Here is an 18,663-nt window from a genome sequence, read left to right on the forward strand (position 1 = left end):
CTAGTGAACATCGTAATGCAGGCATTCATTCATTTTCTCTCGAGAATAACATTTTTGAAAACGGATTGAAAGGTGAACTGGCTGCCTACCAGGCTTTCTGAACCATACATTACCCTGTTGTTGCCATCAACATACCATAAATGTATCCAGTGCTAAAGTCGTGACCGATTGAAATCATCTCAGGAACTAAAAGAAATGTTATCACGAACAACTTCTCTCAATATTCCTTCTTCTTTATAAACATACAGCGTTGATTCCGAAATTTTACCGAAACTAGTTTCAAAAGTTTTCCAAAAAAATTTAGTGGCCATTGAAAATGACGGAGAGAGGCTCTGCTATTACTTTACCTGACATAGATTAAAATGCGCATATTTCTTAACTCGTCCGTGCCGGATGGGTTTAAAGATTAAATCTTTAAGATATTTTCTTGAATTTGGAATATGGATAACTCACTCTGGCTGCCTGAAAGATCCTATAGTATTCAGTGAAGTTACTGGTCAATTGTGAGAGAGGTTAATATTAGAATTAATTATTTTCTGTTGCCATTTGTATTTCTTTAATGAAAGAAAATGTATGTTTGAAAAATCATTAGAGGGGTTACATAGGTGTTTTTTACTCTTACCATACATCTCTTCACTTTCTCATTCAACGTTATTTCCTCTCACGACCAACGTCCGTCTCTCATACTACTCATATTCATACCTCGTAATCTCCACCTTCATGTACTCTTCACCCTCGCCACTCACATTCATGTATCCTACATAGATCTAATGGCCACATATTTCGCCACATATCACCTCACACGCCGAGATCGCATTTGTTCTTCGCTGCTTCAGTTAGGTCTTCACACAGTCAATCATATTGTCTAGATTTGGTTCTGGTTTGCTGTGTGTGTGTGTGATCAGCATAGGATTCATCCCTTCCGCGGATAGCATAACATGACAACACCGCCTCCATTCATGTGAAATTTTCTAATGTAATATAGGTCCAGTCCACGGCTTCTGTTGCCTCAGTCACCTCCCTTTGCCCAGTGTGGTTGTCTGTGTGAGAGAGACAGCATGACAGGCAATCCCAAGAGAGAGAGAGAGAGAGAGAGAGAGAGAGAGAGAGAGAGAGAGAGAGAGAGAGAGAGAGAGAGAGAGAGAGTCAAAACGTTGGGTGAAATATGAAATAGATTAGTGAATAAATCTGCAGCTATGAAGAAATGGCTTCGAGGAAGCTTTGACGGCGCTTCTTCCCTTAAAAGAAAGAGGCAATATTTGAACTACCAATTTAGATTTACAGATTGTCCCCAGAAGAATATTAGATCCGGTGTGGATGGTATGTAGTAATCATTGAGGAAATTTACTACATGCTTAATTACACGCATTCCGGAGGGTTTTACGTCACCATAGCCTAACTTTTGCCATCCTTCTCTATGGCATTGTCTTGAACTCTTCGGTGACATCAGCATGCGCTGTTTTTGTTCCGTTTGTTTGTTATTTTGTTGATAATGGACTGCTTTGTTGCTTCTTCCCAATTTATCGTCTTGAAACGTTCAGATTTGTACGTGAAAAGGTCTTAATAATGAAATGCAAAATTAATGTTGCGTAACATGATCTACTTGTTCTTTTCAAAAAGGGAAGAAAATTGAGGAAGGATGTTTCCTGTTTGTCTTACTGCAATAGAAAAATATTCTATAGGTGTAGCAATTTACTGATTGTGCCTCGTCCTATTGATAAAAAAATTTTAAAAGTGTGTATTTTTGAAAAACAGTCGATGCCTATATTAGAAGACTGTCGTTATCTCTTGAGGAAGTAGGTAATTACTTTGACAAGTTCTCAAATAAATCAACTAGAAGAATGTATTTTTGAGTATATTTTTTTTCTTTATTTCCATAATTTTGTATTTAAATCCGGTTTGGAGGTTTACGTAAACATTGTACTGATATAGTATAAAAAATTTTACTTTTTGAGTATAAATCTATAATTCATTGTAGATTGAACTTTATATCAGCTACAGTTGGATTTATTATTTTGTCTATGCAAATATATTTAAATGGACATTAAAAAACTCGCGACAATGTGGTCCTGATGTAAGGCGGCAGACGACGCTATCAACATGGCTGCCTGTCGTGTCTACCGTCTGTTATCCTCATGCCGTAAGTCATTTACCCTTCGACCAACGACATTGTTACTTACATTAATAGAATGAATGACAAGAGGACGAGGGAAATACCCATACAAGATATAAGAAGTGTGACTCATGACTGAGGATTTAAATGTATCGTGAAATCCTTTCGTAACCGGTCGTCCTAAGGAAACGAAGATTGTCGTGTTATAACACTAGTGATTACTGAATTTTAAGCACACCTCTGTACCTCAGTGCCAAAGGAGAGGTTTGTTCTTGTAGAGAGACGTAATGGAATATAGTTATTAAGCTCAGTGACCTGGCGATCTTGACGTCAATAATGTCCCCTGAAGTCCTCTTTGGTATATGTGGCCCACTACAGTTATTAATACCAGTTACAGAATGTGGTCATTTACAAATGTACGGACACCACAGAAATAACTTGTATGGATCTGGAAAAAAAAAAAAGAATGATGACGCCATTCGCGAGCTAGATAAGTTAGACTGGCACTGCTTTATTTGATGCATTACTCATTATTTAACTTTAATAAGTAAATGATCTGAAGCAAGGCTTTGAAAACCAAGAAGATTGTAGGGTTCATGAACATGGCAGTAGATGCAACGCTTGCAGAAATCAACAGAACCAATGTAAATATCAGCTAACATTTCCTTTTAGCTGAGATTTATATTAGTTATAATGATATTAATGTGGTAAGCTGTTAGGTTCTGCATGGAGTGTCTTAGTGTAGAGAAGCTCAGTGGCAGAGCCATAAGCGACTGTGTGTCTTCTTCAGGGCGTAGCTGTAACTCATAAGTACTTAGCTTAACACAGAAATCAAAGGCGCATAGTTAAGAAATATAAGAAAGACCAAGATAAGTATTTACAAAGTGTGCCAGACCAGCTGGGCTGTAGGAATTGCTGGGCAACAAACGATTACCTGATGTTATTTATTTGACCAGGAAGATATGTCTGTTGTGGTCTCATGTTAACCCAGTTGCTTGGGGGGAACAAATGGGATTGGTTTACGTAAAAGTAGAAGAAACCTGTTTAGAAATCAACAGAATTTATGATCCATCAAACTTCCCTAGCTACCAACTGTTACGATACATCATATTCATCGTTATTTGAGGAATGTGAATGTTTCAATCTCGTTTAAGTTTAGTTCATGGGAGTTTTTACAGAAATTGCAAATGCATTTAACCTGTCGTTAGTTCTGCTGTCCATATGTTACTTTGAGGCAGGCAAGAGTAGATGATGGTGTCATTGACATACTTTGACTGTGATGATGAAAAATATGTCAACTAAACAGAGGTTGAAAAAAGTTTCAGAAACATATTGAGAACTTTCAATATAGCTATTTATAATGCATACATAAATGTGCACAGCCATAACAAGTCCATGAAATCATTGGATTATGATTGATGCATATCTTATGTAACATTGAAAACATGGTAAATGTCAGCCTGAGGTAAAGTATGATTTTTTGTAGATTTTTCACTTTTACAAATAATTTTATCTGTCTTGCATTAGTTAGTTTCACACACTGTGCCAGACTATTAATGTTGTATATACTTGTGAGTTATTCATTATCAAATGAAAAAAGTAGTACACTTGGAACACTGTCTGTGTTTTTTGAGTCTTCATCACTGAATTATTTGATATTTGTTAATTTTGTAAGTTGACAAGACTGTATATGTTTTTACCATGAGGAATCTAGCATTTGCCAAAGTGTATCTTGACACACACATAATGCATTCTTATTCATGAGTTAGACTGATGTCGATTACAATATGGTGTATGGAACATTTATCTCAACATCTCACTTCGGTTCTTGAAACAAAAAGGATGTATTTTTATGTTTATTAAACTTTGCTTACTTTTTCAGATGTTTGGGTTTTAACCCATTCATTGCATGGATGTGTACACATCATTGGATATTATATTTTGTTCACAGTGACTAGTGCATATATAGTTAAAACTCTTGAATTTCCCACTTTTGCTTCAAGTTCATTTATCATACCCTAACATGAATTGTTTTCAGATGCTACAGCCATTTTTTTTTGCTCTTGTACACTGGTCAGTTTATGTGAAAGTTAAAGGAGGCCTTTACAAGATCTGTACCTTCTTGTTATGTAATGATCTGCGATTCTTTGAAAACAGATTGATGACTTGGGCAGTGGGCTGTTCTTCAAAAAATGTAGTGATAGAGTAAACAGAGAACTTATAGTGAAGCTGATCAGGAAGCTTTTTCAAAAAGATGTACAGGCTCTTTTATAGTTTCTGTAAGAGTGGTGGATGAGTGGAATATGACAACTGAAGATATGGGTAGTGCTGACAGCATACATGAATGAAAGAAGCTGTGCAGAGAAAAGTCAAGAGATAGGCTGAATGTAAAAGTCTTTCCCCATTCAATACATATAGGTAGTGACACACACATGCAAACACCCACACACACACATTACCTTCTCACCACAGGAATCCCTTCTGTCTTCCTGTGGGGCTCCATATAAGGCTTGGTTCCCAGTTTCATTCAGAAATAGCCCCCTATAAACATGAGAGGCATGGAGGATCTTGTATGAGTTGAAATGGTGAGCTATAGTGAATTCAACAAAACGAAATTTCAATGGATGAGGCACAAAATTGTTTAATTCATTGCTTGCAGCCATTAGAAATGCTATAGAATGTACTATGGAGAAGCACCACCTGCAGCCTGACCTTGCTTTTTTTCAGTGATTTTGTCAGATGATTTACTAAAATGCCAAGGTCAAAGGCTTTCTCAGTATATGGAAAATTTTGATGCAGCAAGTTGTGAATGTATGTTTTTTTTTTCAGGTTTCTCCCATAGTATACAGGCTCATCACAGTCGGAATGGGAGCCTTGCCAGTCTAACCAGGACTAGAATCGTTCCAACTTTTATTCAGACCTGCAACTATGCTGAGAAAAAGGTTTACCAGCGTGACAAACCCCACTGTAACATAGGCACTATTGGACATGTTGATCATGGCAAAACTACTCTGACAGCTGCTATTACTAAAGGTGAATTTCGTATTTTGTATGATGTTTTGTAAAGTATAATAAGTAAATTTTGTGTCTGGTTATGAGTGTAGTCATGCATCTTCCCCTGGGATATTCAACTCATAGACAATTCCTTATGTGGTGGCTTATTGGCAAAACTCCTTTGTTTAAGCGTGGATGTTTGGCCTTTACTGAAGATGTAGTTTAGAGACTATTAAGTTGTTACCATATCCCTTTATATATATAGTGTATGGTGCTGATTAAAACCATTGATATAATGCTGATTGTGGGATGAGTAGTATTTGTGAGTGGTGTGATTTAGGAGGGGAGCATGAGAGCATTTATGAGAGAGAGGGACCAGTAACACTATAAGTGCAAACACACATGGATGCTACTGAATTTCAGCTAACTACTTTTCCAGTCTTGCCTTATAAGGACAATAAATTCCTAGGTAAGTGGGAAGATATTGAAAAAAAGAAAGATAGAGAAGAAGAAGTGAGAGAGAATTAGGGAAGAAGAATTAGTTTAATGAAGTGCTTGAACTAAGGAGTCAGAAGGCACTATATGAAAGGAAGATTTAATATCAGTAGTAGAAGGCTGTTTTAAAGGAATATAAGGTACACATTTTGGTATAGTAAATGTGTGATCCACAGTCATTCTTTTCACTTCAACTGATATTAGTTGATAAGGTGTCAGTTATAATACATTTTTTTCTGTTTTCTTTTATATTTAATGCCTTTGTCACCTTAGTAAGGTAGTATTAGAGACAAATGGACATGTATAATGCACGAAGACCTTAGCCCACCCTTTATTAACATTAACTGTGTATTGATTTGTTATGACCACTCTGCTACTACCTTGAGAAGCGTTTTAGATAAAAATGTTGTTAATAGAAGGTGAAATTCCCTGTCACAAACTGGTGCCTGCCTCATTTCATTTAAGGATGAAGTTATTAGTAGATTCACATACCTATTTTATTTTTGTTGTTGCAGTATTTCATCATGTTTAAGGGAAATGACATTGTTACAGGATTAAAAAGATTTCAGTGTTGTGTCATGTGAATGCTGTCTGTAAATGAGTAAAGTGTACTGTGCTTTGATTATGAATTGTAAATATTTTCAGTTCTTGCAAATAAGGCATTGGCAAAAATGAAGCGATATGATGAAATTGATAATGCCCCCCAAGAGAAAGCACGTGGAATCACCATCAATGTTGCTCATGTTGAATACAATACAGAAAACAGACATTATGGTCACACTGACTGCCCTGGACATGCTGATTATATCAAAGTAAGTCCTTAGGATATAATTCTGATTCATTGCACTTTAGACATTTTTCTATGCCGCTTTGCAAATACTACCTTTTAACAAGACTTCTCTCTTATTAGTGAAACCATCTTCTTATACATTTGGTGTTCCTTCATCCCTGTTTGGGATTAGAATTAGCCTTTATTTATTCAAAGAAAAGCGAGCTGTTTAAGCACTTTAAGATGATATTTTGATAAATATTAAGGAAGTGTGTCAGATTTTGTCATTTGGAATGTATTTTTTCTTGACGTTCAACCTTGTATATTACTTTGTTTTGTCCTTCCATCAAAGATATAGATAGATATATAACTTTAGGTCTAAGAGTGCTGAATGATGGGACATTCTGATTTTTAACAAGCACATATAACCTAACTTGCAACATTTCGACTTAATACATTTATTTAGTGCTTCAGAATTAGGATACATTCTCAGTTTGCACCACATATGCCTTATATTTGAAGTAGACTTGAAAAAAGCTTCCCCTAAGTTGTTAATGCCTTTCCCATGCAAGAGTGGGAAAGACAACTCCCTAAAAAGAGTAATATTCATATGTGTACCCCTGCACTGTTAAGGTCTTATCCCAAGGGCTAATGCTAATTCTTTGAGGTACTTAACATTGTTTACTGCTTCTTGCACTAATATAATGTAATTTTTTTGTCTAGTGGAAGAATATACATTTATTTCATGTGTGTTTCCTTATTCTAAACATCTAATCTATCTAGTTTTCATCACTTCTGTTTCCTTTGAATTAAGGTATTGTAATATTTTTTTTTATGATTATGATATTCCTTCATTGAATTAACATATTCCCAAACAGAACATGATTCTGGGCACTTCACAAATGGATGGAGCCATATTAGTTGTGGCAGCCACAGATGGTGTAATGCCTCAAACCAGAGAACATCTTATCCTTTCAAAGCAGATTGGCATTGATCATATAGTAATTTTTGTAAATAAGGTATGTAACTCCCTATTTTTAGTTAACTGATGAAGCATTTTTTATATAAGTAGTTGATGAACTGTCACTTGTGAAAGATTCTGGATTGTTAGCAAAAGAGGAGCCACTTTAATTTTTCATGGCAGACATGTGAAACAAATAGAAGGAAACAGTTTAGAGATAGTGAATGTGTTTGTTTGTTAATTCCTTTTTCTTATATATTTCTGGATAATTATATAACTGAATAGAGAGGGAAACGTGGATTACTAGGAATTTAGTTGCTGAAAGCAATACTTATATATTCTCAAACGACAATTCACTATAGTTTGTAAAGTAAAAATTAAAGAAGCACTTATATAAGTGTGGATATCATTGTTGCACTTTTAACACATTGGGCACATGTTGAGGATGTGTGAGTGATATTGTATGGACTGTATGTACTTCATGCTCTATAAGTATTGGGAATAGATATCGTGGATAGATAGAAAGAAAGGGAATAGTTGTGATTTGATGTGAGTGAAACTTTGATGGGGTAAAGTAGATAAAAATAGAATTGATATTTCGCTGTTATGGTTTGGAAGATTAACTGCAGTTTTCAGGTGTGACATGAATCAGATACTGCAAACTTTTATTCAGAAACATTTGATAATGTTGTTTTGTAAAGGATGATGTAGTAATGTAGCATTGTTTAACTATATAGTCATTTCTGTCCTACAACCAAAAATTTTGGGTAGTTTGTGCAGAATTCACAATGCTCCTTAATTAGTAATTAATGACAATGCATTAAAGTCTTACTTTCGTTATTAGGTTGATGTTGCAGATGAAGAGATGATAGAGCTGGTGGAAATGGAAATCCGTGAATTGATGACAGAGATGGGTTATGATGGTGACAATGTTCCTTTGGTAAAAGGATCTGCCCTTGCAGCCTTAGAAGGGAAAGATGAGGCTATGGGTTTGTTTGTATAATTTGTTTGTTTCTTGTTCCTCTCTATTTATGCATGTCTTTTGTATATCCTTTTGGTAAATCATAGCTTGCTTCCCCTTTGGTATTATATTTATCAAGTTATTATTCATTAAAGATTCTCATTTGAAAGCTTTCTTTATGGTATCACTCATTACAGGGCTTCACAGTGCAGTAAAATCTTATCAGTGTCTTCTTTTAATTAAAAGTTTCTCATACTTTCCTGCATTATGTAGGCCGCACCAGGAAGTATACAAAGACACATACACATATGTACATTTCTTTTTTTTTCTTTTAAACTATTCGCCATTTCCCGCGTTAGCGAGGTAGCGTTAAGAACAGAGGACTGGGCCATTTTTGGAATATCCTCACCTGGCCCCCTCTGTTCCTTCTTTTGGAAAATTAAAAAAAAAGAAAAAAAAAACGAGAGGGGAGGATTTCCAGCCCCCCACTCCCTCCCCTTTTAGTCGCCTTCTACAACACAGGGAATACATGGGAAGTATTCTTAATCCCCTATCCCCAGGGATAACATATATACATGCGTATACATATTAAACTAATTTTTTATTAGTGCTTGATCGGTTTCCCATGTCAGCGAGGTAGCCCCATGAAACAGACAAAGAACAGCCCATCCACTTGAGAGGGTGAAGGCATGTACAGAGCATCAGATTGGGGAAGAGCAGTGTGGTTTCAGAAGTGTTAGAGGATGTGTGGATCAGGTGTTTGCTTTGAAGAGTGTATGTGAGAAATACTTAGAAAAACAACTGGATTTGGATGTAGCATTTATGGATCTGGAGAAGGCATATGATAGAGTTGATAGAGATGTTCTGTGGAAGGTATGAAGAGTATATGGTGTGGGAGGTAAGTTGCTAGAAGCAGTTAAAAGTTTTTATCGAGGATGTAAGGCATGGGTACGAGTAGGAAGAGAGGAAAGTGATTGGTTCCCAATGAAAGTCGGTTTGCGGCAGGGCTTGGGAAGTGAGTCAGTTGTTGTTCGCAGATGATACAGCGCTGCTGGCTGATTCGTGTGAGAAACTGCAGAAGCTGGTGACTGAGTTTTGTAAAGTATGTGAAGAAGAAAGCTGAGAGTAAATGTGAATAAGAGCAAGGTTATTAGGTACAGTAGGGTTGAGGGACATCAATTGGGAGGTAGTTTGCATGGAGAAAAACTGGAGGAAGTGAAGTGTTTTAGATATCTGGGAGTGGATTTGGCAGCGGATGGAACCATGGAAGCGGAAGTGAATCATAGGGTGGGGGAGGGGGCGAAAGTTCTGGAAGCGCTGAAGAATGTGTGGAAGTTGAGAACATTATCTCGGAAAGCAAAAATGAGTATGTTTGAAGGAATAGTGGTTCCAACAGTGTTATATGGTTCCGAGGCGTGGGCTATAGATAAAGTTGTGTGGAGGAGGGTGGATGTGCTGGAAATGAGATGTTTGAGGACAATATGTGATGTGAGGTGGTTTGATCAAGTAAGTAATGAAAGGGTAAGAGATGTGTGGTAATAAAAAGAGTGTGGTTGAGAGAGCAGAAGAGAGTGTTTTGAAATGGTTTGGTCACATGGAGAGAATGAGTTAGGAAAGATTGACCAAGAGGATATATGTGTCAGAGGTGGAGGGAACAAGGAGTGGGAGACCAAATTGGAGGTGGAAAGATGGAGTGAAAAAGATTTTGAGTGATCAGGGCCTGAACATGCAGGAGGGTGAAAGGCGTGCAAGGAATAGAGTGAATTGGAACGATGTGGTATACCGGGGTCGACGTGCTGTCAGTGGATTGAACCAGGGCATGTGAAGCATATGGGGTAAACCATGGAAAGTTGTGTGGGGCCTGGATGTGGAAAGGGAGCTGTGGTTTGGTGCATTATACATGACAGCTGGAGACTGAGTGTGAACGAAAGTGGCTTTTGTTGTCTTTTCCTAGCGCTACCTCGCGCACATGTGGGTGGAGGGGGTTGTTATTTCATGTGTGGTGGGGTGGTGATGGGAATGAATATAGGCAGACAGTATGAATTATGTGCATGTGTATATATGTATATGTCTGTTTGAGTATATATATGTATACTTTGAGATGTATAGGTATGTATATTTGCGTGTGTGGACTTGTATGTATATACATGTGTATGTGGGTGGGTTGGGCCATTCTTTTGTCTGTTTCCTTTCGCTACCTCGCTAATGCGGGAGACAGCGACAAAGTAAAATAAGATAAAATAAATATATGTAAACACTTATACACGGACATATACTTATATACACATGTATGTATTCATACTTGCTTAGTTCACACTCAGTCTCCAGCTGTCATATGTATGTAATGAAAGGGTAAGAGAGATGTGTGGAAATAAAAAGAGTGTGGTTGAGAGAGCAAAAGAGGGTGTGTTGAAATCAGGGCCTGAACATGCAGGGGATGAGATGCATGCAAGGAATAGAGTGAATTGAATGATCTGGTATATTAGGATCGATGTGCTATCAGTGGGCTGCACCAGGGCATATAAAGCAATCAAGCAGTTAGGTACTCCGTGAGGCTTTCTTGTGGATGAGAGTCTCTGGTTTTATTGTATGTGACAGCTAGAGATTGGGAGTGTGGAAATGAGGCCATTGTTTGTTTTTTCAGACATTACTTTGCTTTTCCGTGGCTAACAGTAGGACAGCATTTACGTGCATAAAGTACAGTGACCATGTTCCTTGCAAGTGATGGCTGAGCACTCGGTTTTCATAATTTTAAAGATTATGTTATATAGTTTTCAGATAACAAAGTTACTGCATAGCTGATATAGATTGATTTTACAGGTGTTAAAGCTATTGAAGAGCTGATGGAAGTAGTTGATAGCCATATTCCAACTCCTGTTCGAGACCTGGACAAGCCCTTCATGCTTCCAGTGGAAACTGTTTACTCAATTGCAGGTTAGCATGCCATATATTATTGATTGGAGATATACATTGGTTTTTTATAAGACATTCTTTTAACTTGAATTGACAACATGTAATATTAGAAATGCTTGAGTGCATTTATATATCTCTAGAAGTGTTTAATTAATCTTTTGACCGAGGACATGACTTGATACTGTCTATATGTCTCATCTGATACTGATCATAAATACAGAATCTTTTGCCTTAAAGGAACTGTTACTTGTAAAGGCCTACATTAGTTCTCTGCAGTTATAGCTAGTAGACTCCAGTGTTGCTTCTTAACCTTAAGTGCCTCCCCCTTAACAGGTCGCTGGCAGAGAGCAACTCTGGCGCAGTGTTTGCAGAGGCTCCTACATAATGTTCCTACCAGCTACTTTTACTTATTGCTCCTACCTACTACTTCTGCTTAATCTTTCTTTCTTCCTAATGGTCGTGCCTAAATGTTCCTACCTACTACATGTATCTGCTGACCCTGCCATTTTGCCAAAAGGCAGGACTAGCTATATAGTGCTCATCACAGGAAAATCTGGAGTTAAGAAGAATGAGCTTTGTAAGTTAAGTGTTTTTTTCATTGCAGGCCGTGGAACAGTGGTGGGTGGCCGACTTGAGCGTGGAATCATAAAGAAAGGAATGGATTGCGAGTTCTTGGGATTTGGGAAGAAATATAAAACTACTGTCACTGGTGTTGAAATGTTCCACCAAACTTTGGAAGAGGCTCATGCTGGAGATCAGATGGCTGCTCTGATCCGTGGTATTAAGAGGGAAGATGTAACGAAAGGAATGGTTAGTTTATTCTACGCTGCTGAAATTGTATGAGAGTTAGGGGCATTAATTTTGTAGTTTTTTTTTTTTTTTTTTTTTTTATACTTTGTCGCTGTCTCCCGCGTTTGCGAGGTAGCGGAAGGAAACAGACGAAAGAAATGGCCCAACCCCCCCCATACACATGTACATACACACGTCCACACACACAAATATACATACCTACACAGCTTTCCATGGTTTACCCCGGACGCTTCACATGCCTTGATTCAATCCACTGACAGCACGTCAACCCCTGTATACCACATCGCTCCAATTCACTCTATTCCTTGCCCTCCTTTCACCCTCCTGCATGTTCAGGCCCCGATCACACAAAATCTTTTTCACTCCATCTTTCCACCTCCAATTTGGTCTCCCTCTTCTCCTCGTTCCCTCCACCTCCGACACATATATCCTCTTGGTCAATCTTTCCTCACTCATTCTCTCCATGTGCCCAAACCATTTTAAAACACCCTCTTCTGCTCTCTCAACCACGCTCTTTTTATTTCCACACATCTCTCTTACCCTTACGTTACTTACTCGATCAAACCACCTCACACCACACATTGTCCTCAAACATCTCATTTCCAGCACATCCATCCTCCTGCGCACAACTCTATCCATAGCCCACGCCTCGCAACCATACAACATTGTTGGAACTACTATTCCTTCAAACATACCCATTTTTGCTTTCCGGGATAATGTTCTCGACTTCCACACATTTTTCAAGGCTCCCAAAATTTTCGCCCCCTCCCCCACCCTATGATCCACTTCCGCTTCCATGGTTCCATCCGCTGACAGATCCACTCCCAGATATCTAAAACACTTCACTTCCTCCAGTTTTTCACCATTCAAACTCACCTCCCAATTGACTTGACCCTCAACCCTACTGTACCTAATAACCTTGCTCTTATTCACATTTACTCTTAACTTTCTTCTTCCACACACTTTACCAAACTCCGTCACCAGCTTCTGCAGTTTCTCACATGAATCCGCCACCAGCGCTGTATCATCAGCGAACAACAACTGACTCACTTCCCAAGCTCTCTCATCCCCAACAGACTTCATACTTGCCCCTCTTTCCAAAACTCTTGCATTTACCTCCCTAACAACCCCATCCATAAACAAATTAAACAACCATGGAGACATCACACACCCCTGCCGCAAACCTACATTCACTGAGAACCAATCACTTTCCTCTCTTCCTACACGTACACATGCCTTACATCCTCGATAAAAACTTTTCACTGCTTCTAACAACTTGCCTCCCACACCATATATTCTTAATACCTTCCACAGAGCATCTCTATCAACTCTATCATATGCCTTCTCCAGATCCATAAATGCTACATACAAATCCATTTGCTTTTCTAAGTATTTCTCACATACATTCTTCAAAGCAAACACCTGATCCACACATCCTCTACCACTTCTGAAACCACACTGCTCTTCCCCAATCTGATGTAGTTGTGTTATGTAATTCTGGTGAAAGCAATGGTATGTTCTATGGTAAAGCTCTTAAACTTCAGGATAGCTGCATTGCTAATATCTAATTTCCTTTCTTGATTTAGCAAGGTAGCAGTAGGAACAAAAGAGGAGTGAAATAACTTTCACTGTCATTTATGATATGTTGAATCTGGAGACTGTCAACCACATGAACATGAACAGTCAGCACAAGCAGAGCAAAACAGAAATACTTTCATACCCTGGGGGGCAGATGAGAAGCATGCATGGGATAGATTGAATTAGATCAGTGTTTTATAGGATGCAGCATGCTGTCTGTGGGCTGAACCAGGGCTTACGAAGTTGTCAAGGTAAACCATGGCATAGTGTTTGTGCTTTGGATGTGGATGGAAAGCTCTGATTTTAGTGCATTTTACATGACAATGGAGAATGTAAATGATGCAGTTGTTCTTCTGCTCTTGACGATTTCATCCAGTGGTGGTAGAAGCAGTATGTATAAAATATCTGACACATTCTGTGTCAACCTTTCCTCACTGATTTTTATCACATGTCCATATGTTTCATACTTGATACCTGCTTCCGGTGTAAGCAAGGTAGCACTAGGAACAGACAAAGAAAGGACACATCTGCTCTCGTTCTCTGGCTGTCATGTGTAATGCACTGAAACCACAACTCCCTATTCACAACCAGGCCCCACAGACCTTTTCGTGGATTACCCGATGCTTCATAAGCCCTACTTCAGTCCACTGAAATTTAATAATAAAAGAACAATCATGAGAGGCAGGTGTTTAGGGACCAGATTGTGTGTATCAGCAGTTTTGTTTCACGAGACCGGGTATTTGTGATGGGTGATTTAAATGCAAAGGCAAGTAAGGAAGAAGTTAAGGGTACAGTTGGTTCACATGGGGTATTTGGTGCTATAAATGGAAATGGTGAAGAGCCGGTGGAGATGTGTGATGAAAAAAGATTGGTAATTGGGAATCCCTGGTTTAAAAAGAGATATACGTAAGTATAATTATGTGAGTAGGAAAGATGGTCACGGGGCATTATTAGGTTACGTATTAATGTATGTAAGAGATAGTCAATGGGTAAAATATAAGCTTCTGAGAAAAAAGTCCTCACTTTGCTTCTGTTCTCAGTTTTAGAAAGTGATAATTCAAGAGGGTAGGATTTCTAGCCCCGCTGGTTCCCGTGTGACACGAGTAAGAGGTGCATGGGTGGAATTTGTTGTTTTTACCTACCATAAGCTGGCAGTTTTTTTTATAAAAAGCATATTGCCTCTTCCTAAATGAGGTAGCAACAGGAACTAATCATTGAATCCTTAAGGAAAAAATCTTTGCTTTATTTTTTAAGAAAATTATAGCTCTTTGTATGATAGGGAGAATTGCTAACTAATTTTGTCTAGTTTTTTCTTTCAGCATGTTAATAATTTATAATCCTGTTACATTGTTTTTCAGTATCTTTTTCTTTAATTATTCTGATCATGTTTTGCAGGTTATGGCCAAACCAGGAACAATGAAATCTTGTGACAACATTGAAGGACAGGTTTATATACTTAAGAAGGAAGAAGGGGGCAGAACAAAGCCATTCACATCATATCTTCAAATGCAAGTGTACAGCAAAACTTGGCGATGTGCTTCTCAGATTGTAATAGCTGATAAAGAGATGGTGATGCCAGGAGAAGATGCCAGGTATGTTCAAAAGCTTTTTAACCAGATTTTATGAAAACTTCAAGATTAATGATAGAAATGCTCATATAATATATTGATATAATTAGTGTTAAAAAAATTTTAAAAGATGAAAACAACAGATAAGTAAGGCATGTAGAGTATTGAAATAGCAAACTAGCTATATAAGTAATTGTATTGATAACAAATGCTTTAGTTGAAGAGTTAAATTTATATAATCATGTAAAATTAAAGACATGAAGTTAATTACTGATTAGAGAAAGAAGCTAGAGATGAAATTTTTCATTTTGTAATTCCTTTTCAGCTAAACACAGTTCCAGAAAGTGTTGTTTCACTTTTTCATGTTTAATATTTGCACACGTTTAATAATTGCACACAAAGATGAGTAGGTTAGTGACTAAGGTTTGGGAGAGATGTATCTAGCCTGGTACTACTTTTTTCCCAATCTCCTTAATTATCTCTTCCCTTTAACCCTCCCCTCCTAAATCCCTACATAGTCTTCATATTCCAGTAAATTGTCCTTATTTTTACTTGTGATTCCCCTCTAAAATTTGACCAATTTTAGCAATACTCGGGTCTCACAGCTTGAGGTAATTCCTTTATGTTAACATGGTTGCATCAGAGGTAACAGTTACTATTTTAGCAAATGGCATAGTCAAGCAAGAAAATACTAATTGATTAGGCAAATTGTGGGAACTTTAAGTTTAACGGTGCCTTTGGAACACAACAAATTCTGATAAGTGGTGGTAGAATTCAGACATGGTCTACCCTGATGTGAAAAAAGTAATGTATACATTATTGAATTTGCATATGTGATTTAGTGATGCATTGTTTTCCTTTCATCATATTGCCAGTATTAAAACAAATTAGCAAGGAAATAAGTGGATCCGAGAGGTGGGTCAGTGTTAATAGTGTGTTATCACCTTGGCTGTTAATTTGTTTGTCGATGGGGTGATACAGGTAAATGTGAGGATCGTGAAAAGAGGAGAGAGTCTAAACTAGTTAAGGGGGCTCGGAGGTAAGTCTGTTGCTGTTTGCAAAATGACAAAGCTCTGATAGCAGGCTAGAGAAACTTCAGAAGCTTGTATCAAGTCTGAGAGAATGTATAAAAGTAGGAAGTTGCGAGTTAATCTGTATAATTGTAAGTTTATGAGGCTTAGGAATGGTACAAGGCAGATTAGCTTGAGTGTTAGTATGAATGGGAAGAATCTGGAGGAAGTGGTCATTAATGGTTACTGAGGCCTCCAAGCAGTCCAAATGATTCATCCTTTCTCAGGTCCAGTAGAAAAAATGAACTTGGGGATTACATTCTGTGGCTGCCAGCATACCTACAGTGTGCATGGAATTCAACTTTTAATAGGAAATTACATATAGATTGATACCAGTAACACCAAAATGATTAAGAAGTGGAAGTTTGTGTCTCACTTTATACATTGGTCATGGGTTCAGGATATTTATTCGTTTGGAGCCTCTGTGCATTTGATCCATCCACCATAGTAAATCGATAGGATGTTCATTCAAACAGTCTCAAATCTGTACAGATATGGCTTGATATCAATCTGAATGCTACTCTTAGAATATGTATGAATATATACTTTCTGTTCTGTCTGACTTGGCAGTTAAGACTGGAAAAGGTGCATGAGCATGACATCATAGATTAAATGCCCATACTTAAACTAGAATGTCATGATTGATAAAGCTAATTTTGCATTTCTTTTTATGCTGATTTTTTCTTCTCTTTAAAGACTCATTATACGCTTGGGGAAACCAATGGTGTTAGAGAAGGGTCAGCGATTTACTCTTCGTGAAGGGAGTGTCACTGTTGGCACTGGTGTTGTTACGGCCATCAACAAGGATTTATCGCCAGATGAAAGATTGGCACTCCAGGAAGGCAAGAAGGCCCGAGAAAAGAAGCTTCAGGCTAAAAATTAAACTTTAGTTTTAGCTATTGTTATAGTACTACAGTTATCCCAAACATCAACAAGAATCTGTGCTTTCTTAGATGGTTTTAGGAAATAAAGAACAAGGTTTTGTTACCCATGGGGTCACTTGTCTAAGACTATTGCTGTACTGTGTTTTAGATGCCGAGCACATTATATATCAAATATTTAAGATACTTTAAAGTATGGTTACAAGTAATGAATATTATGAAGAAGTAAGTTATTTCTAAATTCCCTCAGAATTCACTCTCATACAGGTTTTCTACCACATGTTTGAATTGCTCTCACCAATTTGTATGTAAATATGAATTTTTAATTGGGAAGAGCTTCCCTGAGAATGCATTGTGAACTAGAATAAGGGTGGGTAGCATCTGCATGTGACCAAATTCAGTTTATGTGATATGAGTTCGCCATGGTACTCTTGGACCCAGTTATTCTGCAATTCACCCACTAATAACTGTTGTGCATGATGTGGCCTACAAATTTCTATTAACAGTTTCAAAGGCCGAGAAAACTTGATCTGTAAATGTCACCAAGCAGTAAAGAAAGTTTATTAAGATACCTTATCCAGCTTAGTTTCATAAGCTAAGGCTGTAATTTTTTTCTTTTTGAGTATGGAAGTATTATCACTTCCTGATGAGGTAAACTACAGTTTTTGAAGAGTAAAATGCTGTCAAATCCATTGCTGTGGCATGGTCCTCTGTAGCAATTTGTGGGTCCAGTATACCTTTTGAAAGTTAAGACTGCTGATGCTTGAAAGGGTAAATAGTGTATGGTAAAATTTCAGATTTCAGGGACAAAGGAATGCCTAGTAATAATTTATTTGATATGTAGTTCTCGACACTACCCTGCTTACACAAGAAATGATGAATAAGTCTGAAAAAAATTTTTACACTTAAAATTCATAGAGTCAGAACTAAACATTTTCTCAGCAATGCTGATTGCTGTTGGTGTTATTGGGTAAAATAGCCATTGTTTTGGTCATTGTAATAATTTTGTAAATAAAATACATAACATTGTACATAGCAACATTATATAGCCTTATAGCACCATACGTTTTACAATCTAAGGGTTGATGGCATGAACATATTATTAATTAACTTACTGCTATTAGAAAGTAGAACCTTTTTCAACATATGATTAGCACCCACTACAAAATTTTGAAGTTAAATTTTAATATGGCATTTTTTTTTTGGGGGGGGGGAAGAGAGAATTAAGTTACTAATAGAATGAGAAAGCTTTAGTAGTGTATCTAGTAGTATGTTAACCAATTCCCTTAAGTAAAGATGGAACAGTCTTGATGAAATACTGTACACAGTACCTATGGGTATCCTCATTTGTTACTTTTACACGAATATACATTATTGGCATCCAACATGGACAACATATGCTTTTGAATTGGGAAATACCATGCATGTGAATGCAATTGTAAATATGTCCTGACTTTCTGTTGATTGTTGGTGATGATAGGGTAATCAGATTTAATATGATAGCCATCTATATACATAATGGTGCAGTTGTAGGATCTTCAGTTTGTTTT

At 37.4% G+C, this 18,663-nt stretch overlaps 1 protein-coding gene across 1 annotated transcript; it reads left to right on the plus strand.

Annotated features, from left to right (window-relative positions):
* The first annotated feature begins 2,003 nt into the window (after positions 1–2,003).
* Positions 2,004–18,144, plus strand: mEFTu1 (mitochondrial translation elongation factor Tu 1). Its single transcript, XM_071669027.1, has 9 exons — positions 2,004–2,140; positions 4,943–5,146; positions 6,248–6,414; positions 7,250–7,390; positions 8,177–8,321; positions 11,114–11,227; positions 11,811–12,016; positions 14,990–15,186; positions 16,929–18,144. Exons 1-9 carry the CDS (start codon positions 2,101–2,103, stop codon positions 17,113–17,115), a joined length of 1,401 nt encoding a protein of 466 aa, XP_071525128.1. The 5' UTR covers positions 2,004–2,100; the 3' UTR covers positions 17,116–18,144.
* The last annotated feature ends 519 nt before the right edge of the window (positions 18,145–18,663 follow it).

Source organism: Panulirus ornatus, chromosome 13 (assembly GCF_036320965.1).
Source record: "Panulirus ornatus isolate Po-2019 chromosome 13, ASM3632096v1, whole genome shotgun sequence".
Taxonomy (NCBI): Eukaryota; Metazoa; Arthropoda; class Malacostraca; order Decapoda; family Palinuridae; genus Panulirus; species Panulirus ornatus.